The sequence below is a fragment of the Lycorma delicatula genome, chromosome 1 (genome assembly GCF_047948215.1).
Source record: "Lycorma delicatula isolate Av1 chromosome 1, ASM4794821v1, whole genome shotgun sequence".
NCBI classification, from domain to species: Eukaryota; Metazoa; Arthropoda; class Insecta; order Hemiptera; family Fulgoridae; genus Lycorma; species Lycorma delicatula.
The window spans coordinates 25,184,837-25,203,723 of NC_134455.1; the positions used below are offsets into that span (position 1 = coordinate 25,184,837).

The 18,887-nt window shown below is 34.5% G+C and overlaps 1 protein-coding gene across 2 annotated transcripts in view; it reads right to left on the minus strand.

Annotated features, from left to right (window-relative positions):
* The window catches only part of LOC142333076 (uncharacterized), a 61,476-nt gene that overhangs the window by 16,899 nt on the left and 25,690 nt on the right, over nt 1-18,887 (minus strand). The window contains exons 2-4 of one of the 2 annotated variants that reach the window (XM_075379940.1): nt 16,311-16,430; nt 5,988-6,134; nt 3,501-3,632 (exon numbers count right to left, since the gene is read on the minus strand). In XM_075379940.1, the coding sequence (XP_075236055.1) occupies nt 3,501-3,632; nt 5,988-6,134; nt 16,311-16,430 (399 nt within the window). The remainder of the gene's footprint in view (nt 1-3,500; nt 3,633-5,987; nt 6,135-16,310; nt 16,431-18,887) is intronic. The other variant, XM_075380034.1, reaches the window with a different exon arrangement.

The window sequence follows — 18,887 nt, forward strand, 5'->3', positions numbered from 1 at the left end:
ATGATCTACTCCTAATTCTCGGGCAATGTCCTAGTTTCACCATTCTCTAAGCCCCAGATAATGTGCACCTTTTCCTCTATCTTGAATGTTTTTTAATTAAATCACTATTAAACGAATTACACAGGATAAGTAAAATAAAATACTGTACCCGCACGATATGATACACTCGCAGCAAAAGATTAACGACAGAATGTGGCTGCTTCAGTTTACAATAATCTGGTACAGGAAGAATACAAGAAAAACAATAACTATAGTACATATGCAGGTAAAAAAGGAAAAGGTGGCTCATTAACCGTCAAAATATTTATGTAGATACAATATAGATATATACGTTACTGATGAGTCACTTCCGTCCGTCATTATAAGCGATAAAGTGTTGCATTGCAGTAGAAAAAAAAGCTTAATAACCGATATGTCACTACAATCAACGTAATTATAAACAGCATACTAAACCAACTAAGAGACAAGTTGTCGGTCACTATATCCGATATGTCATATTTGATGTCACTATAAAGGATACTTACTGTATAAACATATACATAATATTTAAGTCTTCTTTACAAATTTTATTAAAAAAAACAAACCTTTATTTTATTTACATATAAAATTTACATACATAGATATTTTTTTGGATATATCTTCCAAATACAAATTTAATAACAGTGTTACGCGTACATGCTAAATTTTGAGTCCAACAGTGAAACTTTACATTAGATGTTCCTTCTAACAGTGAATCTAAGACTTTACATGTTCATTGTGACAATGTGAGTGCAAGACTAAAGAAAAATTATACAAAAGACAAACGCTAAAATTACTACATTTCCAGTAATAGTGCATACTGTTAAATTATATTTAAATTCTATTAAAATAAACTAGTACAGAATATTTTCTTGTTTTATTAGAATTAAAATATATAATTTTAATATATGTGTGCGCGCGCGTGTTTTGAATGAAATATAACAACCATAATAACATAAAATAAGATCGAGAATGTTAATTACACTACTTTTAATTTAATCTTTTTTTATTTAATTTAAATGCATAAAAAGTTATATTAATAACTTAGTTATTATAGCAGAGTTATATCATAATTGTCGTTAGATCACCAGAAACACAGATAAATACATAAAAGATTAGTTATTACTTTCAGGAAAAGTTCAAAACTTTGTTGAAAATCAGTGATTTCAACTTTTACGATAATTCACTAATCAAGGGCTTAACACTTAATAATTTTTGTCATATTTAGTGATTGCAATACCGATACAGCGAGTACTGGTATTTCGTGCTATTTTGCAATTTCGTGAAATCAGTATTTGCTAAGGTAAATTACTGGTATTTTCAGTATTAGCTATTAATAATAAATATTTTTTTTTATTAAAGGGTTTAATTTAACTTATTGGGCATCTACTGTTGTTTGAAAAAGTTTTTTTTTTCATCGATGTGGCAGTACCAGCATTAATCATTAGCTGCCTCACTTCCGTTCCGATCTCTTCTTTTTGTCTGCGTAATGTCAAAGTATGAAGCGTGTATGAAACCTAATCTCAGATTTAACGTCGTGTAATTGTGGGTAGTATTTTAAATGTTTAACAATTTAGATATTTTTTTAAATTGGAGAGTTCCTTTTTCACAAATAAGTACACATTTTGTATCATTATACTTTATTGTTCAAAATATTTATATTTGTAACGTATATGTTTTGTGTTTTATTTACCCATAATGAATAATAATAACTTCAAAGAACATAAAAACTCTGCCGATAATAATTCGGCTTGGTTTTACTGTTTATATGATGAAAAAATATGCTGGCAAGATGCAAAACATGTTGAAGGAATATCAAAATTTTTGGAGGAAGTACAAGCAAACTACATACACATTTAAAAACCTAATGTAACATTAATTTATTGAAAATAAAAGAATCCGAGACAAATTCTAATTCACCTAAAAATGATATTACTAAACCAAAGACATTACAAATTAAAAATTTTTTTAATAGAAAATTACTGTTTCGATGTAGTTTCATCTAGAATGACAGCGTTAGGTTTGCCATTCAGAGTGTTTTGTACTTCAGTTGAATTGAAGAAAGTCATTAATTGCAAGAGTTTTCAAAAATATAACAAAATTTGTTAATACTATAAGAAGAGCTGTTATAAACTATAGTAACAGTGTTCGCAACTCTCTGAAAAAAAAATTAACAGAATTAAAATTAAATGGTACAAAATTTAGTCTCACATTTGATGAATGGACGACAAGTGTACAAAATAGATGTTATTTTTTAAATATAAATATTCATTCAGAAAAGAGAATCTGGAATATTGGACTCAAACAATAATACAAAAAATAAATTTATCCAACCCAGTTGTTAGAAGATAAAGGACTTTGAGGCAAATATTTAGAGGAAGTATATCGCTTATTATTAACACTACCACCAACCAACATGGATACAGAATGAGCATTTTCAACTGCAGGTAATTTATGTGCAAAAATACGTTCCAGGCTTAATGACAGTTCAGTAATGTATTATGTTTTTTACGATCACATTTCAAAATATGCAGTTTGCAGTTAATAGATTGGTTGTTTTTTTCTATTTATATATATATATATGTACACAACAATGACTACATAACAAGATTTATATGTGATATTTACTCTTCTTATTATTATTGATAATAAAATTTGTTCCTTTATTGTGTTGTAATACTGTAATGATTTATTTTTTATATTATATTTTTTGTTTCTAATGTTATAAATTATTATTTTACTGTTATTAATAATGTTTGATTATAACATTTGTTCCTTTAGTTTATATTTATACATGTCAAATTTGTTTGTATATTTATAGTTTATGCATTTTTCTTATTTGATAATAATATGGCAAAGAAACAACTGTGTTTTTGTACGTTTTTGAAAAATTCCTAACATCAGTATTAACTTTGGTATTCCGGTACATTGTTTAAAAAAATACCAAATACTGGTAACGTATTTTTGGTTTGGTATTGCAATCACTAGTCATATTCATTCCACATATTCTACTAAAAAAAATTGAACATTTTGTATTACTCTTTGTAAAGTTGTGAATAAAGTAATTATAAACTTGTTAATTTATTAGTACTGAATTTGTGAATAGTAAAACTTTTATGTATTTAGTATTTTTAAATTCTACGGTGTGAAGTTATTGTATAGCTTCATTATTTAATAACTATAATTCTAAATTTCCAGGAAACTTTTACTGGTTTCAGCATTGAATGTATAATTTTACTGTGATTTTGTTCATTAAAACTTGGAAAAAAATGAAAGCTATTGATCAAAAGATATTAAAATAATAGATAGTAATCGAATATTTAATTTGTAATTAGTAAATGTATGGTATGAAATAGTAATGGCTCAGATATAGTAAAACAATTCTGGAGAGAGGCTTACTTAATAACTCCTATACTTAGTGTTAAGTTACACTTATATGAATTAAATAAATTATAAAACAATATTTTTGAATGATACTTAACGACATAATAATGGATTTTCATCACTGGTGTCAAAACAGTCTAGTTTATGATCACAAATTGAATCTTCGGAGATAATCTTTGAATATGATTCACAGCAAAAGTTGTCCTTTTCGCAATTACTTCTTAAAGATTCTAAAAATAAAATTAAAAAAAGTATTAATTTCCTCATTTTAATATGAATTATGTTTCTTATTACATTATAATATTGGATTATCTCTTAGCAAATAGTAAAATAATGTTATAAAAACTGATTAATTCTATAAAAATAAGTTTTTGTGAATACCGGCTGCCTAAAATTCACTGACTAAAAGGAATTTTATCCTTCAGTGTGTTGAAGATGAACAATTTATGATTCAATTGGATACTTTCCCATGGTATGTAGTTTTGGGATAGGCAAGACTTTCTTAAGAAAGCTTGAACCTGTTTCTGATAGTTCTATAAAAAAAAAACTTGTTACACTGTGTATTTGGGTTGGATAATTAAAAATCATTGGATGGTAATGTGTTATTATACTGAGTAAAATGTTCTGATCTCCCAAGGTATTATGAATGGAATGGATGCCCTCTTATCAAGAGGGGGCCTGAAGTACTCTTTAGGTAGGTTGTTTGTTTCATTTTGGCATCATTCTGTAAACATATGCTACTTTTCTCATTATTCATCCCTTTCCCTTAATTTGATCTCTACCTTGAGGGTGTTCTACAAATTTTGACTTGATGCCGATTGGTTTTGTAGTAAGCTTGTGTAGACTTGTTTGAGTAACTGTGCCTTTGTATTTCCATTGTTTTACAGAGGGTGTTTCCTTTGCAAAACAGGAAAGCCTATCTAGGGATCTCATGCCCAATCTGATGGCTATCCAACAGTCAAACCTGGAGCTGAGGAGCTTAATGGATAAAGTCAACTCTATTAATCCCTCCTAATACATTCAGACCTAGACAGACCTTTCTAAAACCATGAGTACCATTTTGTGTATAGCAAAGGATATGAGAAAATAAATTAATAATAAGCGAAATAATATGAAAATGTTTGGTCTAAGGTATTAAATACCAGCTCTAGTGAGAATCTGACTTACTAGATTATAATTCACAAGGATACTGGTTCATGCGACACAAATTGAATGGACAAGGTTGTTTCTTTAGAATATATGCTCTTGAGTAGCTGCTTAGTTTCTGAAGGAAAGCAGTTTTTATAACAGTGGTTTTACCTTTCTAAGGAGGTTTCCTGAAAACTGTTGATCAGTTATGTGCTGTTCTCATCTGAATAAAAATATTCTAATTTCTTAAGAGGTTGTGAATAAGTGCCCTCTATTTGAAGTGAATTCTGCTTCTGGTCAAATATAAATGGGCTAAGATTTATATTACAGATAACATTCAAATTTTGTTTTTATACCAAAAAGTGAACATCAAAACAGGATAAAAGTATGGCAAAGTGTGTTTTTAGAAAAAAAATCACTGCCATGTTTAAATAATTACTTAGAGCCTATTAATAAATGGAAGTTGGATTTGGATTTTTTGGTGTGATTTAACTTGTCATATTGTTAGTATAATAAATTTTCTTATTGCCTTATTAATATAGAATTTTGTTAATATCTATTTCATAAAATGTAGTTATTTGTCATATCAATTTACCTGAATCCTGCACTGATCCTGAACAGTAAGAGTCTATAAAGACAATTGCTTGTACGTCAAAGGATTTATGAGTTGGTACTAAGCAAAACTAATGTACTGAAATCTCAGTACATATATATTTATATTCTTAGTAATTTTGTTGGACATGATGCTAAACTTTAATTCTTCAATTTTTCTCATTAATTTATTTCTTTAATTTTCCAGAACTGGAAATACTCAGAAATAAATATTCTATTATATTTTATACATGTTATTATTTGATATAAAAAATATCTTATTTTAAAAATATCTTAAAAAGGGTAATCACATTCTTTCACATTAATCAATAAATTAATTAATATTTGTCTTACAAGTTAGTTGTATTTAAATGCGTTTAAAAATATTGCTTTTTTAAGAAATTTGATTAAAAACTTGCAGTTTTATTTTCAAAGAAAATTTTGCTATAAAGTTAACAATATTTTTGAAAAGATTGTGCTAAGGTTTGTGTGGTTTGAAAAACAAGCCATACAAATTCACCTGGTAGTAAAAAAACTTCACTTATGTTCATACATATGATCCTCATTCATCCTCTGATGTAATACCTTATGGTGGTTCCAAAGACTAAACAGAAAAAGGAAAGAAAGAAGGTAGTAAAAAAAAAAAAAAATAACGAAAATGAAAAGAAAGATTTTAGCATCGATATAATGCAATCAGCATACTATAACTGATAACAATATGTAATTTAATGCAGTTTCCATTGAGTAGACAAATGTGGTAAGTAGACAAATGGTACTGGACATTCATTTTAGTATTACTATCATTCAGAAAATTACCTAATTCCTATCAGTTTTGTTAAAACAATTACTGTTTAAGTAGCATTTACCTATTATTAAGTCAATGCAAAATGCTGGGTTTTCATCAGTTCCATCACTGCAGTCATCTTCTTTGTTACATATTTGTGAAAATGAAACACAGTATCCATCTGCACACTGGAACATATGATGATCTGAAATACATCTTCCATCAGAATCTGCAAAACAATAATAATAGTTATACTTTTTTAGTGGCCTCAGCATTTCTCCTACAATTCTCTAGTTATCTTTTATATGGAGGCAAGAAAATGGCCCCTAGATACTCATGAATCTATTGCTAAAAATTACTCAAAGGTTACAATAAATGAATATAATTTTCAGACAAATGAAACTGAAAACAGACGATAAACTTGTGCAACAAGAAGTGTAATAATAAACATTCTTAAAAAGTGTACTGTAAAGTTAAACTGAACTTGATAATAATAACAACACATCATATATGAACATAGTAGTTATCATCATCCCCTGTTCACACAAGTTTACATGCTTGCATGATTGAAATATTAAGAAGAATCTACACAAAAAAAGGAGTGGCACCCTGCTTGTTGAAGACAATTCTGTAAGTAAGTCGAATACTCTTACAGTGTACCTGATTAAGATATAACTAATTTTAATTTAAAAAAAAAAAATTGTAAAAATGGTTCACATAATTTTACAAAAAAAAACAGCACTGCTGTAATGCTTTTTTAATCTATTCTGTTAGTAAGTTTATTCTATGTTGGATGAAGTTCATTAAATAAAATTCAACCAGTTGGTTTGGACTGTAGAACAAACCTATTTTCTATATAGAATAGTTAGTATGATTATTTATACTGTTGATAACACCTACATTTAACCGTGTTCAAATATAAAATAACATTGTTTCATAAATATAAAGTCAGTGAAGTAACATTTTTTAATAATGAATGAATGATTACAAGAAAGGATTTATTTTTGTCAGTGAGAAATATTTGTTTTGTAAATTCTACTTTCTAAGTAGATTCTAAGTCAAGACACACACACACACACACACACACACACACACACACACACACACACACACACACACACACACACACACACACACACACACACACACACACACACACACACACACACACACACACACACACACACACACACACACACACACACACACACACACACACACACACACATACACACAAAATGATTCCAGAACCAAATTTTAAACATCTCCAAAACTTAAGATCTTAAGTGAAAACTTACATTCAAAGATTTGTTTTACATCTCACATTGGTTTTTCTAGATAACCTCATAGAAATTTGGAGTTTTGTAATTAGTGAACTAGGATGGGAATCATTCATACTTCACAATTACCTCTCTAGATAATGTCTAGACTTGTAACAAAGAATTCTTTCCATTCAAGGTCAACTACCTTTGAATGCCAAAAAATGGGAGGTCTTTTATGGAAAAATCCACCGTCTGGGAGTAGCTAAGGAATACTGTACTCAAATAGAGTAGGCAGTCACCTTAAACTTTGATGGGGAGTCTTAAGACTTTGGGGGTTGGTGTCCCCATGGCCCATGGAAGGTAAATTCTTTGCTAATGTCTCTGCTATCCTGATAACTAAGTATGTCTTAACAGCTTGTGGGTCTGCGAAGTCTCTTAAAAAACTTAGGAATGGCACCCTGCTTGTTGAAGTCAGTAATAAAGAACAATTCTGGAAATTGCAACCCTTAAATAAATAGGGAAAGATGGAGTGGTAGTGGAGCCCCATAAGACACTGAATTTCAGCAAGGGAGGAGTAATCTTTTGCCATGACTTGGCTGACATTGAGTTACTTGAAATTACAGAAGAGTTGTCACTGCAGTCCATCACGTCTGTGCAGAGGATTATGAGAAAGGAGAATGGTGTTGATGTATCAACCTCTTGCTAGTTCTAACTTTTACTAGTCTTAACTGTTCTGACCGCATAAAAGTTGGTAACCTTTCCTGTTCATTGCAACCATATGTACCAAACCTCAGACACTGTTTCCAGTATCAGGGGTTTTGGTCATAAAAAAATTGGTTGGAAAAAAGAACAAGTTTGTTTTCCTTTATACAAGAAGTAGAAAAATGTATTAATTGTAAAGGTCCACATTTGACAAGGTCTCGGGAATGTTACCTTTATAAAGAAGAAAAGGCTATATTGAAGATCTGTTCTAAGCAGAAAGTGTCCTTCCCTGTGGCTCATTGGGAGTACAGAAAGTCTCTCAACATGAGGAATCCTGTAGAACCTAGTGTTAGTTTTGTCCAGGCTCTCTCACAACAATGTACAAAAAAAGAACGAATGTGCATTGTGAAAAGAACTGACTAAAATGGTAGAAGCTTAATCAGAATAAGTAAAGTCCCTCACATCTGCTATTGCCACATTGAATACTGGTAAGAAGGTAACTTCTAGAAAGACCTATAACCACTAGGTTCATCATCACATAAAGTTACTGCTGGACTGATTACACAGCATACTATCAAGATCTCTGTGAAAGGATCTTCTCAAGGTCTTCTACGAGGATATGATGGTGGATGAAGCCAATAAAGAAGCAAAGCACTTCTTAAAGGTTATGAAATCAAAAAAAAAAAAGCCGGGTAGTATTTGATAAATAATCTGCATATAGAGTTTTATACATAACAAGAAAAAAGTATTTTTTATGGATACTAATATTATTCAGAAGAATGATTGCGGTCTCTGTTGTCACTGTGAGGATATCAAAATCCAACTGAAGAAAGAAAATCTTTTAATTCTGTATCTGCAAGAGATCACTTCCGTCTCCAGGATATGTGTCTTTTTGTGGCTTTGACTGGAAGAGATAAGACTATGAAACTAGAGAACGTAAAGGTGTGGCTGTTTTCCTGAAGGAAGTCGTATTAACTACATGGATTCTACTGGCTATAAACATCCCTGCAGTCTCAGTGAAGTTATTGGCACTATTTAAAATGAATGTCTGCAACTTTTACCTTCACTCAAATTCCCATATCAGTGAGGATGATCTGTCCATTCTGTTATCACAGATTCCTTTGCTCTATCTAATAACTGGAGATTTCAACGCCTATCACTATTCGTGGGCCTCATCAACATGTTCTTCTCGAGGTACCACAGTTAACTGACTGAGGCAGAACTTGGATCTCTGCTTACTGAAAGATGGGTTGTACACATTTATGTCATCTTCATCAAGTACATTTTCGTGTATTGATTCGTTCTTGTGTTCAGCATCCCTACTTTCCCGTCTTAACTGATGCTCTGCGCTTTCTGAAATGCGGTGTATGCCGAGGTGTATGCCGTTGGATAGGATTGCTGAGGGGATCTTTAGAGCCCTGCTTGGATTTCTCTTGTATTCTGTTTTTGTTGATGTTTTGTTTTATAAATTACATTTTTGTTGTTGTTTTTGTCGTTTTTTTTTTTGTTTTGTTTCAACGTTACTTGTGTTATTATTGTTGTGTAATATTTTTATGTTTCGTTTTATGCTTCGTGTTGTTTGTTGAACTCACTTTTACCTTTTTGCAGGTAGATAAGTTCTTTCAGTTTTGAACTCAAAACTGTCTTGTTTTGAGTTCATTAAATAGTAGTACACCGATGGGAATGTCACTCGTGGCAATCGCATCGGTAGCATCGTGGCCAAGGCGAACTAGAATATGTCAAAAGCCCAGGTTTCAAAGATGAGCTCCGGTGAAGCCTCTAAGGGCTATGAACGGAGGGGGTGACGGAAGGCGTCTTCCCCTACCGGGGGCAGGATGTGCTAAACGGAAATCATGGTCGAATTATGTGGACAGCTCCACCATCGTTTCTGTGGAGAAAAGTACGGGCTATGCATGCATCAGGATAATCTCCGCTGCCAGTTGAACTGGAAAGCAACGGCATCTTCGACACCACGCCAGTTGATATGGGGAATACGTTTGGAAACTGATTTATGACAATTTTTTTTTCGGACGAAGTGGAGGAGAAGCTTTATGGAAATTTCTCTTGCATCGTCATACTCTGCTGAGTTTATGAGGTATAAGTTACTGATAGAAATCACTGTCATCATAACGGAGACTTTGAATGATCTACAGAGAGTAGTTCAGAAGATTAAAGATGTTAGTATACAGTACGGCCTTAGAATGAACCTCAAGAAGACGAAGTACATCATGATAACGAAATCAAAAATTGCGGGCTCCGAGTTATACATCGAAAATACGATAATTGAAAGAACATCAAGTACAAATACCTTGGTACTTGGAAAACCAACAACATGGACCAAACACTGGAAATTAAAACCCAGATAGAAATGGCTAGAAGCACATTTCTCAAAATGCGTACTTTCTTGTGTGATCAGCAGGTCAGATTATATCTGTGGGCTAGAATGATAAAATTTTATGTGTTTCCTGTGCTGCTTATGGAATGAAGGCAAGGACATTGGAAAAACTACACATGAAAAAGCTGGCAGCCTTTGAAATGTGGTGATGCATGCTAAGGATATCTTGGAAGGATAAGGTGTCAAACATCAAGGTACTCGAGAGTATGAATCAACAACTTGAGATTATGTCTACAGTAAAAACAAGGAAATTGAAGTATCTAGGTCACATAAAAAGAGGAGAGAAGTTCGAGTTACTCCAGTTCATCATGCAGGGGAAGATAGTGGGCAGGCGTAACATTGGGAGGTGCAGAATTTCATGATTGCGCAATCTGAAGGAATGGTTCAGTGCAACATTCACTGAACTGTTCCGAGCTACCTACTCAAAGGTCAAAGGAGTGATGATGATTGCAAACCTCCTGAAAGGAGATGTCACTTGAAGAAGAAGAATAGAACATACATGTTTGGCCCTCCCAGCATCGCCATTATTTTTGTCATTGACCTGTATGCTATTAATAAGGCTTTAAATATGCTTAGCTCAACATTCTGATATGTACTTCAGATACCCTGTTGTGTGTTGATAATGTCTATTATTTCACAGTCTATTATTTCTGAAATGGCTCAACATAACACAAGTGCAAGCTTCTGCTGGATCCCCAGCTGTATTGGAATTTCAGGCATTGAGTGCGCTAATAATGCAGCAAAAAAGGCTTGTTTACAGTTTTTTTTCACTAATCGCGTTGTTTCTGATGATCTTGTCTGTTTTCTTTAGGATGGTTCGTAATGAGTGGCAAGTGAATGGAATGCTACTCTCAATGGTAAAATTCATCCACTTAAAAACACTGTGGAGCTCTTCATACAGGAATAACCATCAAGAGAAAGTTATCATCTGCTGTTTTTGAATAGGGAATGCTAGACTCACTCATGGACATCTCATGACCCAATGCACTCGTTTGTGTTCACTGCCACTGCCAGCTAATGGTACACCACATTCTTGTGGGCTGGATCTGTTATGCTGCATTACATTGAAAATTTAAATTAGGGACTAACATCCAATTTATTCTACAGAACAGTATGATTGTTATCAAATGTTTATTTCTTAAGCCCGTGTATCTGTATTGTAATATTTGTTTATTACTATGATGTGTTTTTTCTATATATACCATTTGGCACGTGCCAGATGGTAATTTTGTTGACTAAATTGGATTTTTAATATTGTAGATCATTGTGTTTTTACTTTGCTTTAGCATACAGCACAGTCACTTTAAATCTGTGCTGCACTGTACGAGAAATATTTCATTTTAGGATGGTGTGTATTTTAATTGTTCATTTTATTTGTTTTATATTACTATTATTTAATTTTTAAGCTTGATGTTGTTAAGTCAAATTGTTTCCTATAGTAATATTATTTCCTATAATATTACAGTAGTTATTGTACCTTCTTCTTTCTTTTCCCTGTTTAGCCTCCGGTAACTACCGTTTAGATAATTCTTCAAAGGATGAATGAGGATGATATGTATGAGTGTAAATGAATTGTAGTCTTGTACATTCTCAGTTCGACCATTCCTGAGATATGTGGTTAATTGAAACCCAACCACCAAATAACACCGGTATCCATGATCTAGTATTCAAATCCGTGTAAAAATAGCTGGCTTTACTAGGACTTGAATGCTGGAACTCTCGACTTCCAAATCAGCTGATTTGGGAAGACGCGTTCACCACTAGTAGACCAACCCAGTGGCTCTAGTTATTGTATTTTTTTTTTTTTTTTTTTTTTTTTTAACTTGTTAAGCACCCCAAGGAAACCAGCCTCCGCGCCTGTTAAGACATAGCATGGTCGCCTTGAAGTGCCGTGGCAGGAGTCTCTTTCCACCCTAGCTGCCTCCTTCCAGATGATCTCCCACCGGGGTCCCAAAGCCTCATCGAAGCGAGCCAACCACCTCTTCCGGACAGCTAACTCCATCCTCCGCTATGGAGCTACCCTCCCCGTCACTAACCTACTTGTAGCCGGCACGCCTTCCGCTGAATCTCCCGCTGAAATTGAAACTCCCGCTGTCCAGCATCAGTGTCTGCGTGCACTCTCCGGTCACTTAGGTACTCCCGCAAGATATGCTGGAGCTGACCGGAGATCCTCCTCGCCCCCAACGCCTGACCGATGACCCCAAGGCAGGCTGTTGAAGGCGTTGCGGACGTCGAGCAGCACTAGGGCCGGAATCCTCCTCGTTCGCCAAGTCCCGCTCGCGGCATTGTCAATAAAACGCATCACTTCTCGTACTGCGTGGATCGTCGACCTCCCTTTTCTAAATCCGTACTGACGAGGGGAGAGCCCCCCCGCCAATACTTCCGCCGTCAGCCGGCCCTCGACAACCCTCTCAAAGACTTTGCCCAGTGTGCTAAGCAAGCACACTGGCCTGAATGCTCCTGAGTCGCCGAGAGTTCGGCCCGGCTTCGGTAACAGTACCAGTCGCGCGACCTTCCAACACGCCGGGAAGACGTGTTGGAAGGCGTTGTTCCCCCCCCCCCTCGTACGAAGGCGCTGTTCATACAGTCCAGCACCAACAACGGGAACGCCTCCACCACCAATCGAGCCACTGCTCCCGGCACCCCATCTGGGCCCGGGCTCTTCCTGATGTTGATCCGTGCAGCGGCTCCCTGAAGCTCTGGGAGAGAGATCCGTCTGATGTCTTCCATCGGCGCCACTCGCCACTCCACCTCTGGTAAAAAGGGGAAGAGCGAGTCGACGATACCACCGATCATGTCGCTGGCTATGATCGGCAGCCTCCTCCCCAGCCTCTTGGTGACAAGCTTGTAGGCCTGCCCCCAAGGGTCGTCCTGAAGCTGGTCGAGGAGTCTCTTCCAAGCCTCGCCCTTCTCCTTCCGGATCTCCCTCTTCAGACGATTCCTCTCCAGTCGCAGGTCTCACGCCAACTCGTCGATGTTGTCCCTCTCTCTCGCTCTGCCTCTATTAAGGCGAAGCCGCAGACGCTGAACATTCGCCCTAATCTCACCGATCGCATCGGTCCACCAGTACACTCGTCTTCTAGGGCTTCTTCTTGTCTCAAGTGCCGTCCCACAGCCTTGCTGAACCGCCTCCGGCGGTCAAGGACCGATCCTCTGTCACCTCTCCAGAAGGTGGGGGTGTCGTCGTTCAGACTGACCAATCCGAGCGAGGCGGTTAGACCAGCTAACTCTTCTCCCCGATCGTCTGTGATGTTTCCACCTACTCCGCATTCTTCGCATTGAAGTCCCCCACGACCAGAGCGGGAACCCCAGCCCGTCGTAGATCTTCCCCTAGTTCGTCAAGGAATGCCATGTAGCTCTCCCACGTAGAGTTGGGGGAGATATAACAACAGTAGACGTAAATCTCCCCCACCTTTACCCTGACGAACCCCTCTCCTGGATGTCGCTTGGAGATTGCATATCTTCCCGTGAGGTCCTTCAATGCCGCGTCCTCTCGTCGATCGGTCAGCCAGTCCTTGTCCCTGACCACTCGTACATTAGGTTTCGCCACCAGTAGTTATTGTACCTGGATGTTAATAACGACACTTTATTGTGCACCCAGGAAAAAAGTCACCTTAAAGATAATGATGAACCTGAGCATCTGTAAATACTAAAGACTAACTGAAAATAAAAATTTAGACTCAGGACAACAAATAAACAATGTGAATTCCCTCATCCCACCAGGGAAACTCAAATTTTGAATTTGAACAGATCAAGATCCAGTGAAATCACAGGGATACACAAACTACAAGGGAATAACATGGAAAATATTATTTTCCTAAATAATATTTTAGGGACATTATTTATTCTAAATTATCTGTTATTTTTATATTTATGGTTCTTTCTTTGTAATCTGTAATGTTTATTAGTATAACTAATAATCCAAAACCCAATTAACGAGCCTTCAAAATATAGTGCAAAGAATAGGGCTCCTAATCTCATTCGAAAGAACAGAAATAATGGTAGCAGACCCATTAGTAATAAAACACATAATAATGAACAACAGAAAAAAAAAAAAAAAAAAAAATTGTAAAAACAGTTTAAATACCTAGGAGAAATTATAACATACAACTTATATGAAAAACCCACCTGGTAAGAAAGTAATAATAAAAATTTACATGGTCCACATACAAAAAAAAAAAAAATGCTTAACAATAAACATGAAATTAAAACATTAAAAAACAATTCAACCAGAAGTAACATACTGTAGCAAAACTCTCACTCAGGGGAAGAAAATTGACAAGATTCTAAAAGTGGAGAGAATAACTAGAATGTGTGTAAATAAGAAACATCAAAGAGAAGGAAAATGGTGGGTAGTGTCAAATAAAGTGGTTTACAGGGACCTAGAGCCCACCTAAGACATTATATGGAAGAAGAGGATCTCTTTTTTTTGGGCATCCCATGAGGGCACCAGAAAGCAGATTAATAAGACAGGTCATAGAGATACTTTGGGATTAGAGGAAAAGAGTAGGATGGATCAAGGAAATGAGAGGATATGGAGGAACTGGAAATAATTTTGGAAGATTTATAAAACAAGACAGAAAATATCAAGCAACTAAAGGATAAAAAACAAGATTTAGACCAAAATCAGAAAAAACTACAACAGTGAAAAAGGTATTTACGGATGAGGAAAGAAGGGAGAGATCAGAATGAATGAAGGCGTACTGGGAGATTTGAAAGAACGGAACAGTGCAGTCATCAAAGAAGATGACTGGACACAGACAGACTAAACTGGTCCATTGAGGCTGTAAAATTAAAATAATAATTGTATATGTATGTAGACTTAATAATGATTATGTATATATGCGTATTTCAAGAAAAACTTTATTTTTACTGAGAATAAAATTACTTTTCCTTTGTCTTTTGCATTGCATAAATAGTTAAAGAATTTTATAATTTGTTTTGTTCTGGTTTATTTAAATGCCTGTTTTTTTAATTCTGATTTAGTTTCTGCTATTTCGTTCAGAATCTAATTGGATCATTAAATACTGAATCTAATTTTGAACCACTGAATATCCTTAAGTGGTATTCAATGCATATGTTATCGAGTATATGCTACTGTGAATTAAATATACATACAGTGTGTATATGCATGCAACATGTGAAATATGTATTTATCAGTTGTCATTTTTCAGTTTATTTGAACTATTTATGTTAATAACAAATAAAAGAGAACCTAGAACAAATTTGTAATACTCCTCAAGATAGGAGAAACTATGTTAACTAGGTTCTCCTATCACTGTTTATAGGTATTATCATTATCTGTTACATAAATTCTTACCTAACAACAATTTTCAGAAAAATAGATTTTAATAATAAATGAAAAAATGTTTAAAAAAATATTAAAGTATGAAACTTCTTCATATTAGTCTTAAAGTTATTTTTTGCTTCTTTGAATTTATTTATTAGTGCCACTTGGTTTCTTTTAATGTTATTATGAAAAATAAAAATAGTAAATTGAACAAAAAAAAGGAACTCAACTAACATACAAAATATAAAAAATTATAAAAAAAATGAAAAAAAATATGGATTGATTCGTCTTTATACACATATATATATATATGCCAGATGGTAGTGATCATACAAAGAATCAGTCCACGGTTACAACTGTGAATAACTAGAAATATATAATTTGTATTTATCATATATCAGTGCACAAGGTTAAATTAAATTAAAGAATTTCATAAGGATCCCCTTTTATCATAATCATAATTTAAAAATTTAGGCTAATATAAAATACTGTTTTCCACTAAAATTAAACTAATTGAAAACAAAAAAAAAAAATTTTGCAAATAATAAAAATATAAAAAATGAATAATATTTAATCTCCTTTCTTACAATTTTTAAACTGAAAATGTCACAAATGAAAAATATAACCTTATTTCTGTTAAATTTGAAGCTTATACAAAGTATGCATTCCTGTCTTCAGCTTGGTTATTAGTAAAATGAAAAAATATTTGTAACAAATATACTTCCAATTAGCATAAAATTAGGTTATGATGCTTACGACATAATTTTTGTAATTCATCCATTCCTCCTATGCAGTCAGGTTTACCATCACATACTTTATGAGCTGGTATGCCTCTTTCTTTGAAACAGTGAAATTCATCATTATTGTAAGGTTCATCTGCAAAATGTAAAAAAAAAATTAAAAATTAAAAAAACAAATAGGTATGATATTCTTAATATTCCTATTTAAATCACACATTAATCTTTCCATCATAAAGTAAAATCTTTCCAGATTTTTTTCAGTCCGTATTTTGATGATTGAAATTAGAGAACCTGTTAGTGGTTGGAAAATTTTGCTAACAGAGACAGTCAGAAAAAAAAACATGCTTATTTTTCTTTCAAGGATTCTTAAGGTCTCTAATTTTATCCCTGTTAAATTTAAATTTAAAAAAAAAAACTATTCACCAAATTCATTTTAGGGAAATGCATATAATATACAATATATTTCTCGTATATAAAAATTATTGCAACCTGTCACTGGGTTTTATCCTTCCAACTTCGCATTTATTGTGAATATATAACAATGTGTGCTTTTACGAAACCTTTAATCTCACCATTTTTAAATTAAATTATTTGAAAATAATATTTATCAAACAAAATAGAATATTTTAATCAGAGAGAAAATTGCTCTATCAACTGCAGAATACTCTTCTACAAAAATGCCTCTAAAATCATCTAGCTTTTATAAAATGATTACGCTTCTCTAGTCTAATGCAATAATAATTATTAATTTGTAAATAGCATATTGTTCCGTTCCACGTCGCAGCACCGTCCGGTGCTGCGATCTAGTGGGTGCTAGCGCTAACCGGAAGGTGAGGCTTGTACTAATATTCTAGATAAGAATTCCGTCCAGTGTGGTCGCATTCTTCATTTCGTTCGGATGGACAATTAGTGTTAGTTATATTCTACGTCAGGATCCCGCACAGTGCGGTCATGTTTTCATTTCAGTCCACACTAGCTCCAAATTCTACCACATATAAATTACAAGACAGGAAAAGTTAAGATTTATCTTCAGTTTTTCGACATACTCATATCTGAATTGTAAGAAGCTTTTATGTAATAGGTTAATATTTACTATAATAAATTCAAATAAAATAATGCAATATTTAGAATCACAGGAATATAAAACTATTAATGTTAAATCTCTCGTATATGGCCTAGGAATGTGGCAATTGCAATACCCCAGGAATTAGTATGATACCAATCGGGTTGGTCTAGTGGTGAACTCGTCTTCTCAAAATAGCTGATTTGGAAATCGAGAGTTCCAGCGTTCAAGTCCTAGTAAAGTCAGTTATTTTTACACGGGTTAGAATACTAGATCGTGGATACCGGTGTTCTTTGTTGGTTGGGTTTCAATTAACCACACATCTCAGGAATGATCGAACTGAGACTGTGCAAGACTACACTTCATTTACACTCATACATATCATCTTCATTCATCCTCTGAAGTATTATCTGAAAGGTAATTACCGGAGGCTAAACAGGTAAAAGAAAGTAAAGAGCAAAGAATACGGAATAGTATGATAAGCGGCCTCTCTGGAGCTCCTCCGTTTTATTATGAGCTTCAGAATCCTTGAGTGATACTGTTCACCCTTTGCTTGTATCTCTCTATTATCACTCTCTGTTAGCCTTTCCTGGCTAAACCTTGTTCATTTCAGTTCCTGATGATAGTGGAGTTTATTCCACTCCCTGGCTTGGGGAGTCTATTTCCATATCACATTATTTTTTTTTTTTGTAACAGGCAGTAAGATTTAAAATGCCTGTGGTGAAAGTAGAGATAACATAGTATCTGTAGCCTAAAATAAAATGAAAGGAAAAGAAGTAAAAGTGAAAAGTAAAAGGCTGGTTGTGGAACAGCTCTGGGAAAGCATTGAGGTGAACTGTTTTCTAAGTCGAGGCCAGTATGGCTTCACGAAAGGGGTTGGCACTAAGGATTGAATCTTAAATGCTCTTGCCGAGGTGGAAAGCGCCGACTGTAAATAAGTTTTGGCAATTTTTATAGACATAGAGGCAGCATTTCCTTCCTTGTGTTGGAGTTCTGTCCTCTATGCGTTGGAACGCCGCAATGTTCGCGTAGCCCTGCAGGCCGTGGTACGTAACTATTTGTCTAACCGTACGGCTCTGTTTAATGATGCGCACCTAGTTGTGAAAAATCCATTACCAGGGAAGCCCGCAGGGTTCCGTACTCGGTGCCCTGCTGTGGAACCTGGTATTCGACGCATTTCTTGAATTGACATTTATAGAAGGGGTCACGGTCCAGGCTTTCGCCGATGACTATCACCTCTTAATTCGTGATAATTCACGACCACAGCTAGAAGACCGGGTGCAGGCGGCCTTGTCAACCGCAGAGGGCTGAATGGACATTCAAAATTTAAGGATTTCTGAGCCCAAGACGAAGTATATGCTTCTCAAGGGTGCAGACAAATTATATTACAGTCGTAACCCCCATATTAAATATAAAGGCTGTATAATCAGTCGAGTTTGAGTTCATAAGTACCTAGGTGTTTTGTTTTGGACAGAGATCGGACCACCCTGGAACTTAGATTCAAGGGGAAAATTTGACGCTCACAAAGGC